This window comes from Mastacembelus armatus, chromosome 7 (genome assembly GCF_900324485.2).
Source record: "Mastacembelus armatus chromosome 7, fMasArm1.2, whole genome shotgun sequence".
Classification (NCBI taxonomy): Eukaryota; Metazoa; Chordata; class Actinopteri; order Synbranchiformes; family Mastacembelidae; genus Mastacembelus; species Mastacembelus armatus.
This window is the reverse complement of record NC_046639.1, coordinates 8,048,817-8,067,957: the sequence shown is the minus strand read 5'-3', so window position 1 is coordinate 8,067,957 and position 19,141 is coordinate 8,048,817. Positions and strand designations below refer to the sequence as shown.

Here is a 19,141-nt window from a genome sequence, read left to right as displayed (position 1 = left end):
AAAACCACACACCATTCAACTGAGTTTAATTGAAAAATCTTAAAGTACAAAAATACCTTCGGTTAGTAATATTCTATTTCGTAAATGTTATAATCTATGTCAATGAATGCATATTGCAAGGAATTAAGCTGATTTCAGAAGATGGCTTTACTGCACTCATTTAAAAATGAATGACATTTATTAAACATGCTGATATACTATATATTAAAATGACATATTTCAGAATAAAATAACTTCATGTTACAAATACAATGCCTTCTATAATCATTTTGTATTACCTAACAGTTAAAAATAACAGTAAAAACATTTGCACAAACAAGGGACTGAAATAATATTCTTTTATGACTTCATAAGGTATGAAAATAATTAATTGTGATGTGTTATTTCATGCACTGTGACGTGAAGATCTTCTTTCAGTTCACTTGCCGTTATTTGCCAGTCACCTTATCCTGGGTGATTTAGAGACAAAACAAATAATCAATACTTATACAATAAAATCAGTGTGTTCTATAAAATTACTGTTTTGATAAACTCACTTTAACATTTCCAATGATTTCCTCAAAAGACCTGACTGTAGAAGAGTGTCTACAGAAAAGTGTGAACATAAATGAAAAACACATTTTTTCATTCATAACTTAATTAACATGAAAACCAGTAAACGGCAAATATTGCAAGTAAATTGACTGATGTTTTACCTCATACTTGGCACACTTATGCTATGGCTCAGGGAGCTGGGTAAGAGACAGAAGGAAATGAGTTTGAGCATTAACACGTTTAATAAGAATGCTTTAAAAATATATAATAAAATAAAAGCTCAAATGTGTTCAAAGTTTTATAAGTAATGGGACGAGTGTGACATTTGTGTCAGTTTCAAAGAATCAAAATTGTGATTTGAGTTGTAAAGACAAGCATCATCCCATCACTACAGCTGCTCCAGTGTCAAGGGCTTTGGAGGTGACTGTTCATCACTTAGAACGTTTTGATAACAGGTTTGGTTTTAAATAAGGTCATTGAGTTGACAGCTGTGTTTTGGTTTTGAAGGAAATAATCCCATACAACAGAAGTCAAGGTTCTGCTGTCTTTGTTTTTCCAGAAGCCCTCAGAGCCTTTGACCAGATTAGTCCTTGGACATTGTTTTAGAAATCAACTGACAGCTGACAGGGATGGCCCACGTCTCTTCATCTGTGTTAAGGTCTCCTGGATATGCCTTCACTGGACTACCTTCTTCAATCAAACTGTATGATCAAAATTTTCAACATGTTGACTCTACTAACGACTTGATAATGTGATTACGACAAGCCTATGTGGTGACAGCTCAATCAAGTGCTGGGCTCATTTCCTGGGCATCAGTGCTAATACACTTCTGCACATGTTCAGGTGATGCCTTGTGCAGGTTAAGCAAATCGACACGCTTTTTTCTTGGTGTCTCTGGTACCTAAACTGTAGGAAGTTTTCAACTAGGGTATAGTAGTTTTCCATAAGTATGTAACTAATTCACTAATTATTTCAGCCTTATTTGTTTGTTTCATACAGTAGCAACTATATTCATGTAAACTGTATGATCATCTAACAGCTAACAAAGCTGCACAAAGATTAAACTCATCATAAGGTCACTGTATTCTGCTTTAAATAGTCTCTTGTACTGGGCAGGACACACTTCGTACTGTGCAGCTTCACAACACTGAGCTCAGTTTCGTCGTACCACTCATAGGTCTTACCGTGGTGGGCTTGGAAGAGGCAGAGCTCTGTTGAGTTTGCAGCATGAAGATAAAGAGAGAGACACAAATAACGTCACACCACCTTCTGTTTCCACATGGATGAGAACAACAACAGACTTACCAGCTACTGCTGCTAAAGTCCCGGTGTATTAGTGTGATTGGATCAGGGTTGCTAACTGGCTAAACATAAATAAAAGACAGGAGGCTTTGGAATGTGGAAGCAATAGTTAATGCAAAATCTTCCCTGAGTTTGACAGCTTCATTCTCTGTAGATATTATAGCACAGATGTTACTCTAATACTGAGCAACTGAAAAAGTATTACCATGTCCATCACTATGCTTAACTAGTTGCTGTTGGGAGTCCAGAACAACCAATGCGAATCAAAGCTGACACAGACTCAGTGCAGTTCATGAGTTTTTAAGTGAGCAGACATTTTTGCTAATCAAAAGTCAGATGTTAGATGGAGTATCATTTAAAGAATAAGTGAGAAGACATAAAGGGACATCCATCACTTATAGCTTTAAAGAATAAGGCAGGCAGAATTCTTTATTTTTTTCTTTTTGATCATATATGGACTAAATCAAAACAGTGAACATTTAGCATGACTGAAAAATATGTTTCTGAATAATTTATCTTCTCTATATTTATAAGACAAAGACGACTGTATGGTCAGCTGAAATCTGGTATTTCACCCCTTACTGTTCAAACTGGATGGTACTTCTGAAAAAAGAAAAGCTTTTTTTTTTCATATTTTGTTCTGTTTTCTGTTGTTCTTCCATTTAGGAACTGCATAATAAGGATCTGTAGCAGTTTTCTGTGAACTGAATATTTTTCCCATATCAATATTATAAAAATAAATAATATAGAAGAAGTTTTTAAAAATGTCTTTTGTTTTGTTTTTAAAGATGTATTGCTAGAAGTTGCATGTTTCGCAATATAGGGATGTCTTGTAGTCTCATGTCATTTGTTTGACATAACACACAAATACAATTAGATCTAGAAACTATCATATCAACTATCAACTAATGACATGAAGAGATTAAAACGATACTACAGGGCCGAGGTGCCTTTATTATTATCATTCCTGTGTGCAGCTTTCAGCAAGATGTCTATTAAGACCGCCTTATCACTTAAGTGACTGGCAAAATACTGTGATCCAAATCAGGATATGCAAATTCAAACTGTGCTGGGGCTGTGTCTAATCATGCATTACATGCATTGGTATATACATATTACATAATATGCTACTTAGGCTTTAGGTACTTTCTTTTACCTTCTAATATCTATTAGAAATATTAGTTTGATGTGCATTGTTTCCCTTTAGCCATCAAATATGTATCAGTAACCTCACTTTGGATTTCAAAGCATCATTCTGACATGTGGTCCATATGTCCATATGTTGGTCTCCTGCCTGTCCATCTACCTGGCTGAATTAGCTTCAATAGCACTGTTAATTCTTATTCATCTTTAATTTAACACATGTGGAGTCCAGTGATTTTATGAGCATGTAAAATTTTATGACAATGTTAAATGTGCATCATGGAGACCAAAAGTGACAACATCTCTTCAAAATCTCTTAGAATTTCTTCTGCTCATTTTAGTTTGTAATGACTTTGTTATTTTTATGTTGCCCTGCTGGTAGGTGAACACAGGTAGCCCATATGCGATTATAGTGCATACAGTTGTATATTATAAAATAAAAGTCAAGTTTGGGAATGCAAGTCCCTCTGGAGCTAAAACCACTTATGAGGTTACCTCATCTCTGCCAGTCTCGTGGTGATGGACAAGCCCATGTTGGACAGAGCAGAAGATGTCACATGGCCTGCATGAGAGAGACTCTCCCGTGTCCTCACATATCTACATGCAGAAAGAAGTGTAGAAGTCAGGACCTAAACAGGGGAAGGTCACAATACTGCCAACATATACATGATACATAGAGTGCACAAAGAGAGCACAAAGTATGAATTCAAACAGAGAAACTAAACATTTAACAAAAGCTCATGATGTCACTGGCTCAGGTTCATCTGGCTGCAGATTCCTCGCTAACTCTAACAAAACACATGTACCATGTTAGTCCTGCCATTGCCTATTAATACTGCTGTTCTTTGTACTAAGTCGGGCTGTAAGACTATTAACAGGGCACTGATCCTATTTGACCTGGAGAATCCCATCACTTGTTTCTCAGAAGAGATCCTTCTTTAACATATGATTGCAAACCTTGTTAAATTTCTGTTCCATAAAGTGCAGTAGAAATGTTTTTTTCAGCATATGATATGAACATGTTGACACTCACACATTAGAGTGGCTGATGTCCTCCAGAGTGGCAGAGGCTGTCAGATACCTGGAACAAGAGGAGGACAAGCACAAGTTGGCAGATTATAATCCTGATTTAAGAGAACGATCATGACAGTGATTAGTCATTGGTGTGCCTTTCCTGGTTATGTAACAGTGTCACACCAAGACAGTGTGCAGCAAATAATCTACCAGTGCAGGAATTGGGTGTCTGTAATGAGATATGACTAGTGCGGCGTACAGTAACATTTTTAAGCATCCGGCAGACTTTACTGCTGGGTTTGTTTCCTATACATTCCCAGGCTAAACACGTAAAATTTATGTAATGCAAGACAAGTGCACTTACGGGCCTGAGGTTTGGACGTCTTGCCAGCCTTTGGACAGATTCTGTTTGATGTTACTGAGAGGACTCATACCCAGCTGCCTCCTGATATCTGCTGCATATTTTTCTTTAGCCAAAAGCACCTGATGCAACATCTGAATTTCATCTTCTATCTATGTGAGTGAAAATACAAAAAAAGTGTAATCAGCAAAGAGAAAACCGACAGTGACAAAATGCTGTTAAACTGTGCTAAGTAGCCCACGAAAACTGCATCACCTTTGCAAGCTCAATCCGTAGATTGTCTAAATCCTCCTCCACCAGATCTGAGGGTGAGCATCCATTTTCCATTGTCCTGGCAGAGAAGCTCATTGATGGTGAAGCCCTGACATAAACTTAGGAAGAAGAAAAACATTAGATAGATAGATCCCAGTATAATCTAGATATCATTTCAGACAGCAGAGGTGAGTTCATCAAAAGTTTTGTTGTGCCTGTCCAATTCTCGAGGATAACCTATTCAATTTACTATCAGAACCTTATATATTAAAAAGGGGACCTAAAGTAAAGTGGATGAAGAAGCCCAGCTGTGACCTCCTGATGAGGTGTGGGGAAAGTTTCAATATTACACCAACATATAGACAGATAAAGATAAACTCCAGTAGGTCTACAGATGATAGTTAGATCAAACACAGCCGGAGCTCTCCACAGTGCTGAGCCTGGCTAACTGCAGCTGACTGGCTAACAGTTATCCTTACCTGTCGCACACGGAGCTAACATCAGCTATGTAAACATGTCAACTTCCATTCAGACTTCACTTCAAATGAGCTGTACAGTGAGAGGTCTTACCTGCTCGGTTCATTGCTGCCACTCTGGCCTGGGAGTGTTTCGACCCCTGTGTCGTGTGAGTGTTTTGTTCCCTCTGTCCATTCATCCAGCACAGAGAGGAGCAGCGGGAGGAGGCGCAGCCAGAATCCCTGAAGTTATTATGGGACTGATGTTTACACACACGCACACACACCCACACGCACTGGTGCACTGCATTCATTATCAGTACTTAATGTACTATACTTTACTTTCAAGCTACTTTAAATTCCTTTAACCTGAACATGGAGAGCCTTGAAGTTGGCTTTTTTCTCTCAGGTACAATTTATTTTCAGGAGAGATTTATGGTGTTATAGCAAAGAGAGCATGGACATTTTATAATATTTTCTAGACTGTATAAAGTGTTGGGTAGTTTAATCCACAATGATATAGGCCTATGAGATGATGGTCTGTTTAAAAATGTATGCCACTGTAAAGCACCTGTAATGAGGGTTATAGCATCTTTTCTTATAGCGTTAACTGTATTAGTGTTTAAAGGACACTAAAACTCAGATTTTTTTTTATGTGTAAATTGTCATTTATACAATTATCCCACATCCCACAGTAAGGTGGGAAAATGAACAGCTTGTCTCCATCTGCTGGTAAAACATGCCACCACACCGCAAAGTGCTACATCTCCTTCTAGTGCGACATTTAACCAAAACCTGACAGCTTTCAGTTCTCTGGCCATTACAAAAGTCAGCACTGCTGACATATCATAGTACACTGAGTAAAACGACAAATCAGCAACAACACAATTCCTGTAAATCTTTGAATGATGATTTAATAATAGGAAAGTATGTTTACTCATATGTCATATTCTGCTCAAACATATTTTGAGCTGTAAATTATGCATTAGAATAAATATGTTAAAATGGCACAGCGGTGACAAGAACATTTATTTAAGCATGAATTTAAGTACAGTTGTGATGTACTATACTTGTGTTTTATGCAACTTTATACTCTTATATGTTTTACTCCATTACATTTATATGACAGCTTTGCAGATTTGTATTATTATTACAAGATGTAATCAGCAAATAAATGTGATGCATAATTCTGGATTAAGGCGCTAATCTGCATACAAATTATAATCAGCTCCACCTTTATGAGCTGCACATGAATTCATCAACAGAAAAGGGGGGTCATTCTGTAAAATGACCCATTTTGCTGCTAGTACTTCTAACTATATTTTGTGTTACCACTTTTGTACTTTCAAAATTTTGTAAATCTTAAAACTTCAAACCACCAAACTAACTATATAAACCTAGGGTTTAACAAAAACACCATCAGGGCACAAATCAAAATGTTCAGGAACATTTATTCAACAACAGCAAATCAGATCAATGACCCACTTGTTTTCTTCCAGACACACAATTACCATGCTACAACATAAACATTAAGGTTTATACTTTATATGGGCCAAGTGTATGTACAAGCAACCTTAACCATTAATCATTCCAAAATTTAATGGTTACATTACAACACCATACCTGTAACAATTATAGCCTATCATCATTTGAGACATGACAAAGTATGAAATAAATAAAATCCAAAAATGCATCATATAACCATTTCACTATAATTACACTATATACTATGTTGTCTTTTTATGGAGTCATTTCCTGATCATTGATCCATTATAGTTTTTTTTAAACACAGTGCATTCAACTTAGAACATTTACAGTAGCATTTTTCAGTATTTCAATGAAAAAGCCATGACAGGAACATCTATGTGTCATCAAGGGATACAGGAAACATCATACAAGGGCCACATAGGTCAACATCCATACTGTTAATAGCAGAGGGTGGGCAACAGGAGCTCACCAATTGTAAACCATTTAAACACATTAGCAGTTATGAAACTAACAAAGTGGCAAAGATTTTCATGGCAATTTATGGCAATTTGCAAACATGTGGCAATATATGCAAATTCAGTAGTATGAAAAATCTAGAGTCATTTTACTCAGAGCTGCCTGGAGCACTGGCTCACAGAGGATATGAGCTTCTTACTCTGCATGGAATCAAAAAGTCAACAATAAAAAACGATCACAGCATTGGACAAAATGTGAGTCATCAGACTTCAGTTCAAAACACAAGGACTAAAAACATGATGAAATTTGCATTCCTCCCTCTCTAAAATATTCTATTTATTTATTTCCCAAAGTAATTCCCAATGAGTGTGACATGTTTTGTTTTTCACATCACCTTGATTACTTAATATTCAAGACAGCTCAGATTCAAAAACATGTCACCCTCTGAACCAGGGCTGCTGCTGATAGAGATCTATTACTTTTACCTTTTTATTAACAGCTGGCTAGATTACCTGGAGCTCCTTGGCTTCATACAGCACAAAATGCATACATAAACACAAATAACTGGTGTAATTGCACAAAATGAATGCCCTTCAGTCTTAATGAGCTGTTATGCTTTTAAGAAAGCAGTAGTGTAAATAAATAAAACAGATAGTAGCAACTCAGGATATGATTCCAACAGAATAAATGCTTTACCAAGCTAGAAAAAAAAAAGACAAATTAAATTTCCTCCACTAATTAAGCATGTTTCTAATTTATGAATAGAATGTCAACATTTTTTTTATTTGGCTGATGTAAATGCTGGTATGACCAAAAAACAGTAATAATTCATTGCTGGCTGAAAACAACAGATCCAGATAAAATCATTAAAAAAAACTTAATTTTCAGATTAACTGTCATGACAACCTGTTCAGTGCTGCAGGTGAAAATAGTCTACATCCTGCAATGATGAGCTGAAATAAAGCTGAGCAAAGGATTTAAAAAAAGCCAACACAAATTAATTACTAAAATAGCACTGTTATGTCAGCAGGCATGTTTGAAAAACCTTCTGCAAACAAAGCTCTGTGTCTTAACAACCTCATAATTCACACCAAAAACACTCAGGGGAGCAGAATAAAAACAAACAGAGCCACAGACATACCAGTGGTGTGACAATGGCAAGCTGCATTTTCAACAAAAATATTACTGATTGTAAATCAACCAAACAGAAAATGGTATTGATATACGACGTCTAGGTTTAATGATGGCACTACCCAACAAACACATCTCTCTAACCAGCACCTCCCTGAGCCATGGCTCTCCTTTACTGCCTAACTGTACTTAGATGAACATATTGCACATACATATGCACCTACATTATAAGTCCTGCAAAACAAAAATCTGGAGAGGACAATTTGGAGACCATGTTTTATAGACAGTGCATGCTACACCATAATGCAAAATATGGAAGAGGGAAAGCAGGGAAGGCGACCTGTGTGGTTAAAGGCCAAGAAATACAAAAAAAGTAAAGAGGAAACAATTTATTTGCTTCTCTTTTCTTCTCATAATGGGGGTAATAGGTATTGGACCAATCAGGGTAGGGGTGTAAGGGATGTGACTTCATTAGTTCCTTTCACGTGCCATGCTTACTAGTCCCTCTCCTCTGCATGGCTCTCTTTCTAAAGTGGAAAGATGGATTGCCCCTTTTTTTCATCTCACTGACGTTGAGCAGGGAAGCAGGCAGGACTGCAGGCCAGGATTGATGGGAACAGAGGGTTAGTTGAAGCCGGTGTCAGTGTGGTAGGAGTGGTGCCCATCCGATGTTAACTGGGTTGTCTCTGTCGCTGATGGCTGCAGCACTATAGGGTCACCACCAGCCTCTGTTTTACAAACAGCAGTAGTAGTTTTAGTATTTGCATTGGGCCTCGTTCTGGAAATAACTGAAATATTCACAGGGTGTTCAGTCTCACCTCTCTCATCAGATTGAAGCTGAGCCTCCAGGTCCTCGGGAGACACATAAAAGTCCTGGTCCTGGTTCTCCCGAGGTCGTGGTTTACATTTTCCACAGCAGCAGTTACAGCAGCAACACAGGCAGCAACAGAAGTAGCAGCCTGTAGCCAGGCCACAGAGTACAAACAGAGCCTGCAGGCAAGCAGATTAATGGATGGAAGCAGAAATAAAGGAACAGAGATTACATTAAGTGTGTAAGCAGAGATAAGAAAAACGAATAGCTGAAAGATGCAAATAGTAAAAGTCTGATCTTACCTTTGCCCACCAGCTTGAAAGGACAAAGTACGTGTTAACATTCTCCTCTCCAAACTGCTCAGCCACATACAGTCCCAGTGAACCATATTTATCATAAATATTACGCTTTGTGGGGTCATTCAGAATTGCATGAGCGTTGTTGATCTCCTTGAACTTATCTGCTGCTTCTGGATTGTCAGGATTCTTGTCAGGGTGGAACTTCAACGCCAGTTTCCTGTGGAGAGCAAGGCGTAAAATGACAATTTTAAAAAAAGCATCACTTTCACAGTCAGTCGTGACTAAAACTTTCCGTGGCAACACTGTGATGCAGCATAAGTTACAGAGGGATGCCTCACCGGTAAGATCTTTTAATATCATCCGTTGTGGCCATCTTCTCAACTCCCAGCACATGGTAGAGAGACTCACCAGCGGTGGACAGAGAACGTTGCCTCTGCTGCTCAGCCATGATGCCTCACGTCCACAGGCTGGAACACAAAAACAGAAAAATAAATGCAGTGCTTCATAAAATAAGACTAAGGAACCAGGCCCACTTTGTTAAGATAGTCTGTTTATCATAACATATTGCACATATGGTCAAGACATTTAATATATGTGTTTTAATCTACTGTATAATATAGATACAGTAGATTTAAGGTCTTTAACTAAAGTAAGACCTGTGTGAATAAATCCCTGTGGCAACAGATGATCCAGCACTGTTTCACTTAAATACTTCAGCACCACATACATAATGTACTGCAGTGTAGATTTGTGGAAAGACACAGCTCTGAGTGAAAACACAGGGTGAGGAAGAGCCATAAGGGGAAAATATACTGGATTTCTTTTGAACAATAATTTTAACAGATGTTCATATGTAATTGCACCAATGACTTACAAAACTATTCAAAATTGTAGTATTTGGCAATTTATTTTTAAGTTCAAGTGGTGGGGTATTTGATTTTATATATGATTAAAACAATCAGGTTAGATACACTGCCTTAAAAATCTGGGTCTTTTTTCTGTGACCACTGCAACAAAGATGAATGCTCCTGTGATTTCCATTTAAGGCTAAATGCACGAACCGGGTCACACTGTAAAAGAACCTGTGAACATCACAGCTTTCTCAGTTTTGTCCTAGGCTGCGTCTAACACAACTTTGCTCCACATGGCGATGAACTGTCCAAACAAGTAAGGAACCAGATTGTTGGGGCTTCACAAAGATGGTAGAAGGTACAAGAGCATCAGTAGGCTGCTGGTCAGAAGCTGAGACACAGCAGCAGCAGTGGTTAGGAGGTTTGGATCAGATGGGGTCCAGCATGTTTGATGTGCACAGCGACAATGTAGTGCTGACCACGAAACCTGGAGGTGGGAATGTGCTGATAAGAGGCTGCACGAGTGCAAAGGGTTTAGAAGAGATGACTTTTATATATGGTACTATGAATGCAAGTTTAAAAAGGAGACTCACAGTCTCACGAAGTCTAGGAGGAGAGAAATTTTCCAATATGATAATGATACTAAACACCCAGCAAAAATCCCACAAGAGGTTTTAAAAAAACGAAATGATAAGCTAAATGGCTGCTGCACCACAACATATAATTAACAAACAGAAAGGTATTGATCTTCTAAGCTAACCCTCTCATAGAAAGCCAAAAAGCATATTTCCCAAAATGTTGGACTTTGGCTTTCAGTTTATTTAATCAACACTGAGTGGTCTTAAATAAGACTTCTGCTATACTACTCCAAGCATTTGCACTGACATGAATCCTAACAGAACGCCTTACAAGTATTTTAAAGCAAGGATCAGCTGAGAAATAATAATCTGAGAAGAACGGCCAAACACCTCTCCATGTACCTATATGTGCGAGACTGGTATCCTCCATGCCCCGGGGGATCCAATGTGTCACCACAAATAAAGGCAGGCATGAGAATAATGAATAAAAGAATAGGATAGTTTTTTTTCACTAAGAGGAACCTTTTTGTAGCATAATTAGTGAAACATTTCTGTTTTTAATATTAACTAGCTCTACTCTTCTTGGGCTATATATATATATATATATATATATATATATATATATATTTTTTTTTTTACATTTTAGTGATAAATGATTCCAGGGTGTACTTACTGTAGACTATAATGATTATACTGCAATTGTGACAGGACCAGTGACTGGGTCTAAGTAAATCAGAAAATGACATCCATACAGTGAAGGATACCGCAGGAGAGAAAGACTGAGCCCATCGAATTGATGCAGAAATAAAAAACAGATGACAACATAGCTGCTTCCAAATGGGTGTCATCTTGACACAAATGAACAGACAGTGATCTGTTTGAAGGTATAGTTTATTTCAACGTTTTGACGCAAACTGGCTGAACGCAGGTGTCAAATATCCCTTTCTTACCAATCGCATATCGTTGTAAATTGTCTATAGGAAGGATTAGGCCCGAGATGTAAGGAGCGTAATCTTTGAGCAAGCATCATCAGCAGCACTGCTATAGCGCACAGCATCCATGTTGGCTGGTTCCTGGCCTGCCCTGGATGTAGACAGGGATGGATCAGCAGTATTGTCAAGGGCACGGGGCCGCGGCTCGGAGGCACAGAAATTACCGAAATGCTCAACAACACTCACCTTCCAGTTGACTCTGACGCGCTGCTAAACTATGGATCCCAGCAGGTGGTGATTTTCGACAATTTCTCGTGACTATGGCTGCATCGCGCACGCACCCGCACCCTGTGTGGCTCCCACTACGACCGCGCACAGCTGCAGCCGCTGACTCCGCCCCCAGCGTGCGCGTGCACAGGCGGAGAGGACGTTGCTACCAAGCTAAGTGCTAGATGCTGCTTTACGATCACAGAAACCGTAATATTATTTAACGCCGTTTAACGTGGATGGAATAGAGTGAAACAGGAGTTCGGCATTGTGGGGAATAGGCTGATTTGCATTCTATCATTTAGCCGAGAAGATCGAGTCCTTTTAGCGATATATGTGTTAATTATATGTCTGCAGCCAGCAGTCATTTAGCTTAGCACAAACACTGGAAACAGACAGAAACAGCTGGCCTAGCCTAGCCAGGACGTCCAAACGCTCATAAAGTTGCCCACTGTACCAACTATTTTAATTTATGCAAATAAATCAATAAATAAATGCATAATAAAAGGGGGCGGGGTGGGTTGTGAAACCTAATTGGCTTTAATAAGTAGAAACCACAAAGTTACATAGTCTCATGAATTATTGTTCAGTTTTTGTACAGATTACATCCACAAGATATGACATGCATCTGTATTTTGGCTACAGTACCAATAGCACTATGTACATTTTTTAACCCTTCAGGTTTCAGGTTCCTTCTGCTTCCAGTCTCTATAACTGTAAACCAAACTGCTGTTCATATTTACTGTAAGCTGAATTAGCTAACACATTAAACAATTCCTTTCAATGCTGGGATAATACAGACTACAGAGAACCAGGGGTCTATATGGTGGTCTGTGGGTGGTGCTTGGTACATATATTTTGCCTATATGTTGTATTCCCTGGAAAGTAATCTCACATTGAGTTTGAACCAACTGTTACAAAAAAGTAATGGTCCCATAATTTGCAATTTACACATTTTTTTATTTTTATTTTACTGCATAATAAGGGGCAGATTCGACCTTGACTGCAGCCATAATAATTAACGTGTGTCTCATCTTGCAGCTGTTGGCAAATATCTGATATTCCCTTTGTGAGTGGGACAGTCTACAAACTCATGCCTGGATAATTCACAGGGAAAGTAGGGCAGATGCCTCAGGGTCATAAACCATTCCCGGAATGACACTGGTGTCTTTTACAACACACCTAATTTTAACCAGATTGTATTCCTAGAACAGGTCCCAATTCAACATACATGCAGCGAAGTACTAATATGATATTGCTACGTCATCAGCCATTATTTCATGTGGTTGTAAAAATGTCTGGCAAAAAAAGGCTATTACTTTTAATAAATCACAGGGCATTTGGAGGCAATTCCCCACTTCTGCACGACAGTACTAAGAAACCCTTCACTACTTCCTTATAATTCAGTATAGAATTTTATTCAAGCCCTCCTTTGCATTAACTTCACAAAATTTTATTTCTTTCTCATTAAAGGTGGGGAGCAGTATATTTTTATTCATTCTCTGTGAAAAATATTGTTTCACTTTACATTGCACTGTATATCCTATGGTGTGGCAAATATAAATATTTGAATCACTGAAAGGTGGTGTTTTCTTTACTAATGGTATTTTCAAAACTTTAGAACTAAGAGCTGAAAAAAGAAAGGATAAGACAACACATCCGTAAGAGTCATAGCAAATAGTTGGGCCACCATGAGCATCCACAGCTTCAGTGCTGCTTGTCCTGGATATGACTGCATGGATGCATGAATACACATACATGTCCCAAGAGATATTCACTCATTTGACATGTTATTGATAGCGGTGGAAAGCTCTAACACTTGGGTCCAAAATCTCCCATATAGGCATGAATTGCTTGACCTGTGAGCATGCACTAGGTCAAAAACTTTGCTGCAGCGAACTCATTTGACCACATTCTTACTTTCAGAGCAGTGCACATGACAGAGTAAATATGGCAGCTTCATTGCACTAGTTTGAGGAATAACACCTGGCATCAATACAGAGAATAATACCTGCACCCTGAACCATAGCTTTGTGGTCCATTGCATCCGTTAAATGTCAATACTGATATACATATACAATATAAATATATATATAGGCTTTTCATTCATAACATTAAATGAACATATATCTGAACATTATACGGTCACTGCACTGACCCGAACTGTTCCTCGGCAACCGTGATGTCACTGTCCCCACCAATGGAAGAGCTCTCGGGCCTGACGGTCCTATCGCGAGGTTATCACATTAGCTTGGTTAGTTAGCTAGCCGCGAAAAGCTTGATCGTGTACTCGCAGTTTACAGTTTCTTTAACTAGTTTCCAAAGCACTGAGGAGATTGCACATTGCTGTTCGATTACTGTCTTGTCGCGCCTGCACGAAAGGATAATCGCCAGATCTTGCGTTTGTACGGTAAGTTGTGTAAACGCGCGGTGTGCTAGCTAGCCAGGGCTGTTTCCCAGGAGGAAATGGGTTTGTTTTGGAGAATTTCAAAATCATTTTTACTAGTGACGCTAACAAGCACTGAAAAACAGTCTGTGCCAGGCATTTAGTGTCTTTTGTTCGGTTCATTTTGGTTTGTAACGCATGTTACGTCTATGTACGTCCAGTTGTTATTATGTGTCCGCACGGTTGTAACGTTACTCTTCATGTAGGTACAAAGGGTGACCAAGCTGTGTCAGTCTTGTTCCCGTTTTGCTGGATTTCCAATGGATTTATTGCTTTTCAGGATCCCAATGATGAGTTATGCCGAAAAGCCAGAAGACATCACAAAAGAGGAGTGGATGGACAAGTTAAACAATGTTCACATACAGAGGGCGGATATGAATCGGCTCATTATGAATTACTTGGTGACAGGTAAGGCATCTAGCTTGAGGACAGTGGCTGTGAGCTGAACAACATGATTAATCATTTTGTGTTTAAAACTGTGAAAATGTCTTTTAACTCGTTTTAACGCAGCGTCATCAATTTGACTTAAATTCGACCAACTGGAAATATGAAAATACTGGATACAGCAAATACTCACAATGAACAAGCTAGAACTAGGGGATGTTGGCATTGTTACTTTCAGAATGACTTAAGATTATCAACATAGCAAACTCACTTCTGAAGCTTTATTATTAACTTCCCTTTTTGCCTCTGGCTGCATCTGTTTCATTTCTGTCAAGAGGGATTCAAAGAGGCAGCGGAGAAGTTCCGGATGGAGTCTGGTATCGAGCCAAGCGTGGACCTGGACTCTCTGGATGAAAGGATAAAGATTAGAGAGATGATCCTGAAGGGACAGATACAGGAGGCAATCGCACTAATTAACAGCCTACACCCCGAGCTCCTGGACACCAATCGATACTTGTATTTTCATCTGCAGGTACATTTGCACAGTGCTTTATAATAAGTGTCAGGGGTTCTGATTATAGTGCCTGCCTGTGAATTGAAAACTAGTTGGTGACCAATTCTTAATGTCATGTAAGTGTGACAGAAGGTGTTAGTCTGAGTTTTATGTGGAATGAAGACTTTTGAAAGGTAAAAGGCAACATTCTGTCTTAGTAGCATTGAGAGTAAGGAATGGTGACAGTACTGAAATAACACCAAATAATGTGAATAAACATTTAACTCCCCCATTCCCTGTAGATAATAATCCAACCTCCCATTCCCCATAATGAGATGTTTTTTTGTCATGGTTAAATTGGATGTTTTTCTAATACCAAGGAAAGTCTGATAAAGGCTGAACATCAGCATTGATTATTTTATTTGTACTTTTTTGTCATTGCAGCAGCAACATTTGATTGAGTTAATCAGGCTAAGGGAGACTGAGTCAGCACTGGAGTTTGCGCAGACACAGCTGGCCGAGCAGGGGGAGGAGAGCCGAGAGTGTCTGACAGAGATGGAGAGAACACTAGCCCTTCTGGCATTTGACAACCCAGAAGAGTCCCCCTTTGGAGACCTGCTCAACATGATGCAGCGGCAAAAGGTCAGACTGAATTATTGTTTCGTTTCATTGACTAAGTCACCTCTGTCTTTGAATCGCTAAACAAATGAGGTGTGAGCAGTGATTTCAGTGCATCTTCTTTTTGTCCAAGCAAAGAAAAAGAATTAAACATTTTTTTCCTGTTATGTCCACAATGTTACAGAACAAAGCACCTCGTCTTTTTTTTTTTTGTTTGTTTTTTTTTTTTTTTTAAAGATATTTCTACACTCATTGGCCACTTTATTGGGTACATGTGTGTAAACTGTTGTAGTTCAGTGGCAGCTTGGTCAGAGAGGCATTTTGTATGTTAAAAAAAGTTTTGTACTTTTATCAGGAAAATGCTCAATAGACAGAAGAAAACAAACAGAACATAGTGTTTTTGACTGTATCTGGGAAAGACACTATATTCACATGTTGATGTGTGTACTTTACAATATGATTACCAAAATGTCTATCATAAATAAGGACTGTGCAGTGCCTTTACAGATTAGATTTATGCATTTAATTGCATATTGGCTTTTGCATTCATGCCAGAATGACATCAACTATCACAAACTTTTGCGGGTTTGCAACCACCACTACCACCAAAATTCACCAGATTCCCTCGAAGTTGACCATTTTTCACACAGGCCTAAATGAACCAAACTAAATAGACAAGCACATCTGACTTTGCTTGACCCAAATAGTGAAAGCACTGTTAGAGGTCTGGAACTAGGCTATTGAGTTGTTGCTGGTTGTGTCAGAGGTGTGTGAGACTCTATATAAGGATGACGAACAAAGTGAATGCAACTGATAAGCACCTGTGGAAGAAACTGTCATTTCATTTTGACTGCAACACGTGTCTTGCTGCGCAGGTGTGGAGTGAAGTGAACCAGGCTGTGCTGGACTATGAAAACAGGGAGTCAACACCTAAACTGGCTAAACTCTTGAAGTTACTGCTGTGGGCACAGAATGAGCTGGACCAGAAGAAGGTGAAATATCCCAAAATGACTGACCTTAGCACAGGCACCATCGAGGACCCGAAGTGAACATACCAGACAAGAGCAAACACCTCCCATGTCCCCTTAATTTATGATCAGTCAGTGACTGTGTGACAACCAGGTAACATATATGTATAAACAAATGCTATGTTGTTTTTTCATGTTTCATTCTTGAGAAGTAAAACTTTACTCATTGTGCAAACTGTAAATTGCTGTATTTGCAAAGTGACAGAATTTATTTAGTTTAAATACTGATCCTGAATTTTAAATAGATCTTGAAGACAAAAAAACTTCACATTGCTGTTTTATATTTTGTCTTTCTAAAGCCTAAGCCAGTAGTATTATTTATTGTGACAACTTTTCCCGACCAAGACATTATTTTGCCAGAAAGTGGGTTTGATGGTGTAAATGAATAATCTTATTAGTGTGGTGTGTGTGTTGGGCGCCCCCAGGATGAAGAGGAACTGTAATCATTCAAACAGTAAACACAGAATTACAGTTAATGAAGATACTGCAGAAATAAGTTTAAAACGTAAATCACATAAACAAATTCTGACTATTTTTTTCAATTGAATGGACAGATAGACTTTATCAATGCAATATTATTTTAATTAATATATTATTTAACATTTTTATTTAGTAGGATGTTAGTATCATTAGCTGTAGAATCAACCATTTGCTTTCTACATTTTCAAACTTTATTGTACCTCTACAATATGTCTCTGGGATGAACTGCCTCATAAAAGTGATTTCAGATGTGTTGAGAAAGTGAAATGGGTCCTAAATGAAAGCAGACATGTCCTTCTTACCAAGTCGAGTCCCCTGAGCCTTTTTCAAGCCAACAGGACTTCTTGTTGATTTTTGCACTTTTTAAAGCTGTTAGCATTTTCACTTTCATTGCATGTAAGTGTACCTTTTTTCATGGGCAAAGATACTTGCTTGTTTGGTTTGTTTACTTTTATAAAAAGAAACAGATTTGCTGCTAGATGTCCATCTTTAATTTCTTTTAAGGTTGTATTGTATTTATAGGTATTGGCTTTGAGAAATGCTGAGACCCAGAGAGCTCACATCCCTTTTATTATTCAACATTTTTAAGATCAGATTTGCAGTTATTGAAATAAACAAAATTTTTGTGAATCATAAAAGAGCTGTTTGTGTTTGTGTGTGTGTGTGTGTGTGTGTGTATGCGACAGAAGAGTTACTCTTTTTCAGGCTTTTGATTTTACTTTAGCAATTTGGTGATGGTTCTGAAGTAAAACAGGAAGCTTGAAACAACAAATATGCCTCTGTCCTTTTCAGATGCAATATGTAACTATTCCCAGTGAAGCCACCAGCGGTACCTCTACTCTGTTGCAAATTATATCCAGGTGCTCTTATGGGTTTTGTACCAAGAAGTTAAACTTGTTTGCCCTGTCTGTATGAGGATATGAGGTATGGCTGAAGCATCATACATCTTGAAGTGTTGGAGCTGCACAGATAATGGACAAGTCACTGGTGTTTTCTGAGTGGCTGACAAACACACACCAGGAGAGGATGGGAACAGTTTCAGTGGTTCTCTGTTGGATCATAAGGTTTACACTGCCAATGATTCAGCTGAAGTGGAGCCAGAAGAACAATACCTGTGGCCCAGATGAGGGCACAGAAGTCCTAGATCACACTAACCATGTTAGAGTTCACTTTATGTACAATCTTGCTGTTATTCCAGTTTTTACTTATCCATCTGAGCTAAAAAAATGAATTTTACAAACATAACATCATTTCACCATCGTACAGTCAGTCTGCATTACACAGTGCATGAATTTTTTTTATATTGCCCTTAATGTAAACTATGCTCATTGACAAATGAGCCATGGGACCCGTCAACCTGTCCACGACCCTCCTCCTCTTCTACACCATGTCTTCGGTCCTCCTGGACCGAGGTTGCGGTTCGTGGGCGGAAAAAATATCACCACGGGTCTCCGCGTCCCTCCCTAGACCTCTCCAATCGATTTGCACCTCTGTCTTCTCCCACTCCAGACCTACATACTGTCTCATCTGCCAATCACGTACCGGATCTTTCCGCTCCGGTATCCCAACAACACCCGTCACCCGCCAATGTCGTTCGGCGCCGTCACCTGCTCTCGCTCCCCTCTGACGACACCCGCTGCCCCCGCCTTAGTCCAAGTGCTCCTCGCGAAGCCCGTTGCCCCGGCGGAAAACAGTCTCCATCCCGCTCAGCTACTACATCAGTGCGCCGTAGGATCCTTCGCGAGGCCGTGCTCAGGCACACTCACGGGCACCCTAGCTACGGACCAACCGAACTGCCGCCTCCATCTTCCACCTCAG

General features: G+C 38.9%; 3 protein-coding genes across 3 annotated transcripts; 1 reads left to right on the top strand and 2 right to left on the bottom strand.

The window, feature by feature from the left end:
* Positions 1-428: 428 nt before the first annotated feature.
* LOC113145142 (tumor protein D54-like) lies at positions 429-5,189 on the bottom strand. Its single transcript, XM_026331541.1, has 9 exons — positions 5,177-5,189; positions 4,610-4,725; positions 4,358-4,506; positions 4,013-4,060; positions 3,475-3,576; positions 1,719-1,745; positions 696-731; positions 537-585; positions 429-449 (listed from the first exon to the last, which is right to left on the bottom strand). The coding sequence occupies exons 1-9, from the start codon at positions 5,187-5,189 to the stop codon at positions 429-431; spliced, it is 561 nt and encodes a 186-aa protein (XP_026187326.1).
* Positions 5,190-6,585: 1,396 nt separating this feature from the next.
* On the bottom strand, positions 6,586-12,076 carry dnajc5aa (DnaJ (Hsp40) homolog, subfamily C, member 5aa). Its single transcript, XM_026332951.2, has 5 exons — positions 11,854-12,076; positions 9,585-9,713; positions 9,250-9,463; positions 8,955-9,126; positions 6,586-8,864 (listed from the first exon to the last, which is right to left on the bottom strand). The coding sequence occupies exons 2-5, from the start codon at positions 9,692-9,694 to the stop codon at positions 8,761-8,763; spliced, it is 600 nt and encodes a 199-aa protein (XP_026188736.1). The 5' UTR covers positions 9,695-9,713; positions 11,854-12,076; the 3' UTR covers positions 6,586-8,760.
* A 1,728-nt stretch (positions 12,077-13,804) lies between these two features.
* On the top strand, positions 13,805-17,943 carry LOC113145837 (glucose-induced degradation protein 8-B homolog). The gene is made up of 5 exons (XM_026332950.2): positions 13,805-14,284; positions 14,601-14,728; positions 15,040-15,236; positions 15,642-15,839; positions 16,691-17,943. The coding sequence occupies exons 2-5, from the start codon at positions 14,608-14,610 to the stop codon at positions 16,862-16,864; spliced, it is 690 nt and encodes a 229-aa protein (XP_026188735.1). The 5' UTR covers positions 13,805-14,284; positions 14,601-14,607; the 3' UTR covers positions 16,865-17,943.
* The last annotated feature ends 1,198 nt before the right edge of the window (positions 17,944-19,141 follow it).

Excerpts from the sequence above, each read along its gene's own strand:
- LOC113145142 (XM_026331541.1), bottom strand. Across the intron at positions 4,061-4,357 it reads GACGTCCAAACCTCAGGCCC|GTATCTGACAGCCTCTGCCA; the intron begins GTAAGTGCACTT and ends CTCTTGTTCCAG. Across the intron at positions 3,577-4,012 it reads GACATCAGCCACTCTAATGT|ATATGTGAGGACACGGGAGA; the intron begins GTGAGTGTCAAC and ends TTCTGCATGTAG.
- dnajc5aa (XM_026332951.2), bottom strand. The coding sequence starts at position 9,694 with ATGGCTGAGCAGCAGAGGCAACGTTCTCTGTCCACCGCTGGTGAGTCT. Across the intron at positions 9,464-9,584 it reads GATATTAAAAGATCTTACCG|GAAACTGGCGTTGAAGTTCC; the intron begins GTGAGGCATCCC and ends TGCTCTCCACAG. Across the intron at positions 9,127-9,249 it reads TTTCAAGCTGGTGGGCAAAG|GCTCTGTTTGTACTCTGTGG; the intron begins GTAAGATCAGAC and ends GCTTGCCTGCAG.
- LOC113145837 (XM_026332950.2), top strand. The coding sequence starts at position 14,608 with ATGATGAGTTATGCCGAAAAGCCAGAAGACATCACAAAAGAGGAGTGG. Across the intron at positions 15,237-15,641 it reads ACTTGTATTTTCATCTGCAG|CAGCAACATTTGATTGAGTT; the intron begins GTACATTTGCAC and ends TTGTCATTGCAG. Across the intron at positions 15,840-16,690 it reads ACATGATGCAGCGGCAAAAG|GTGTGGAGTGAAGTGAACCA; the intron begins GTCAGACTGAAT and ends CTTGCTGCGCAG.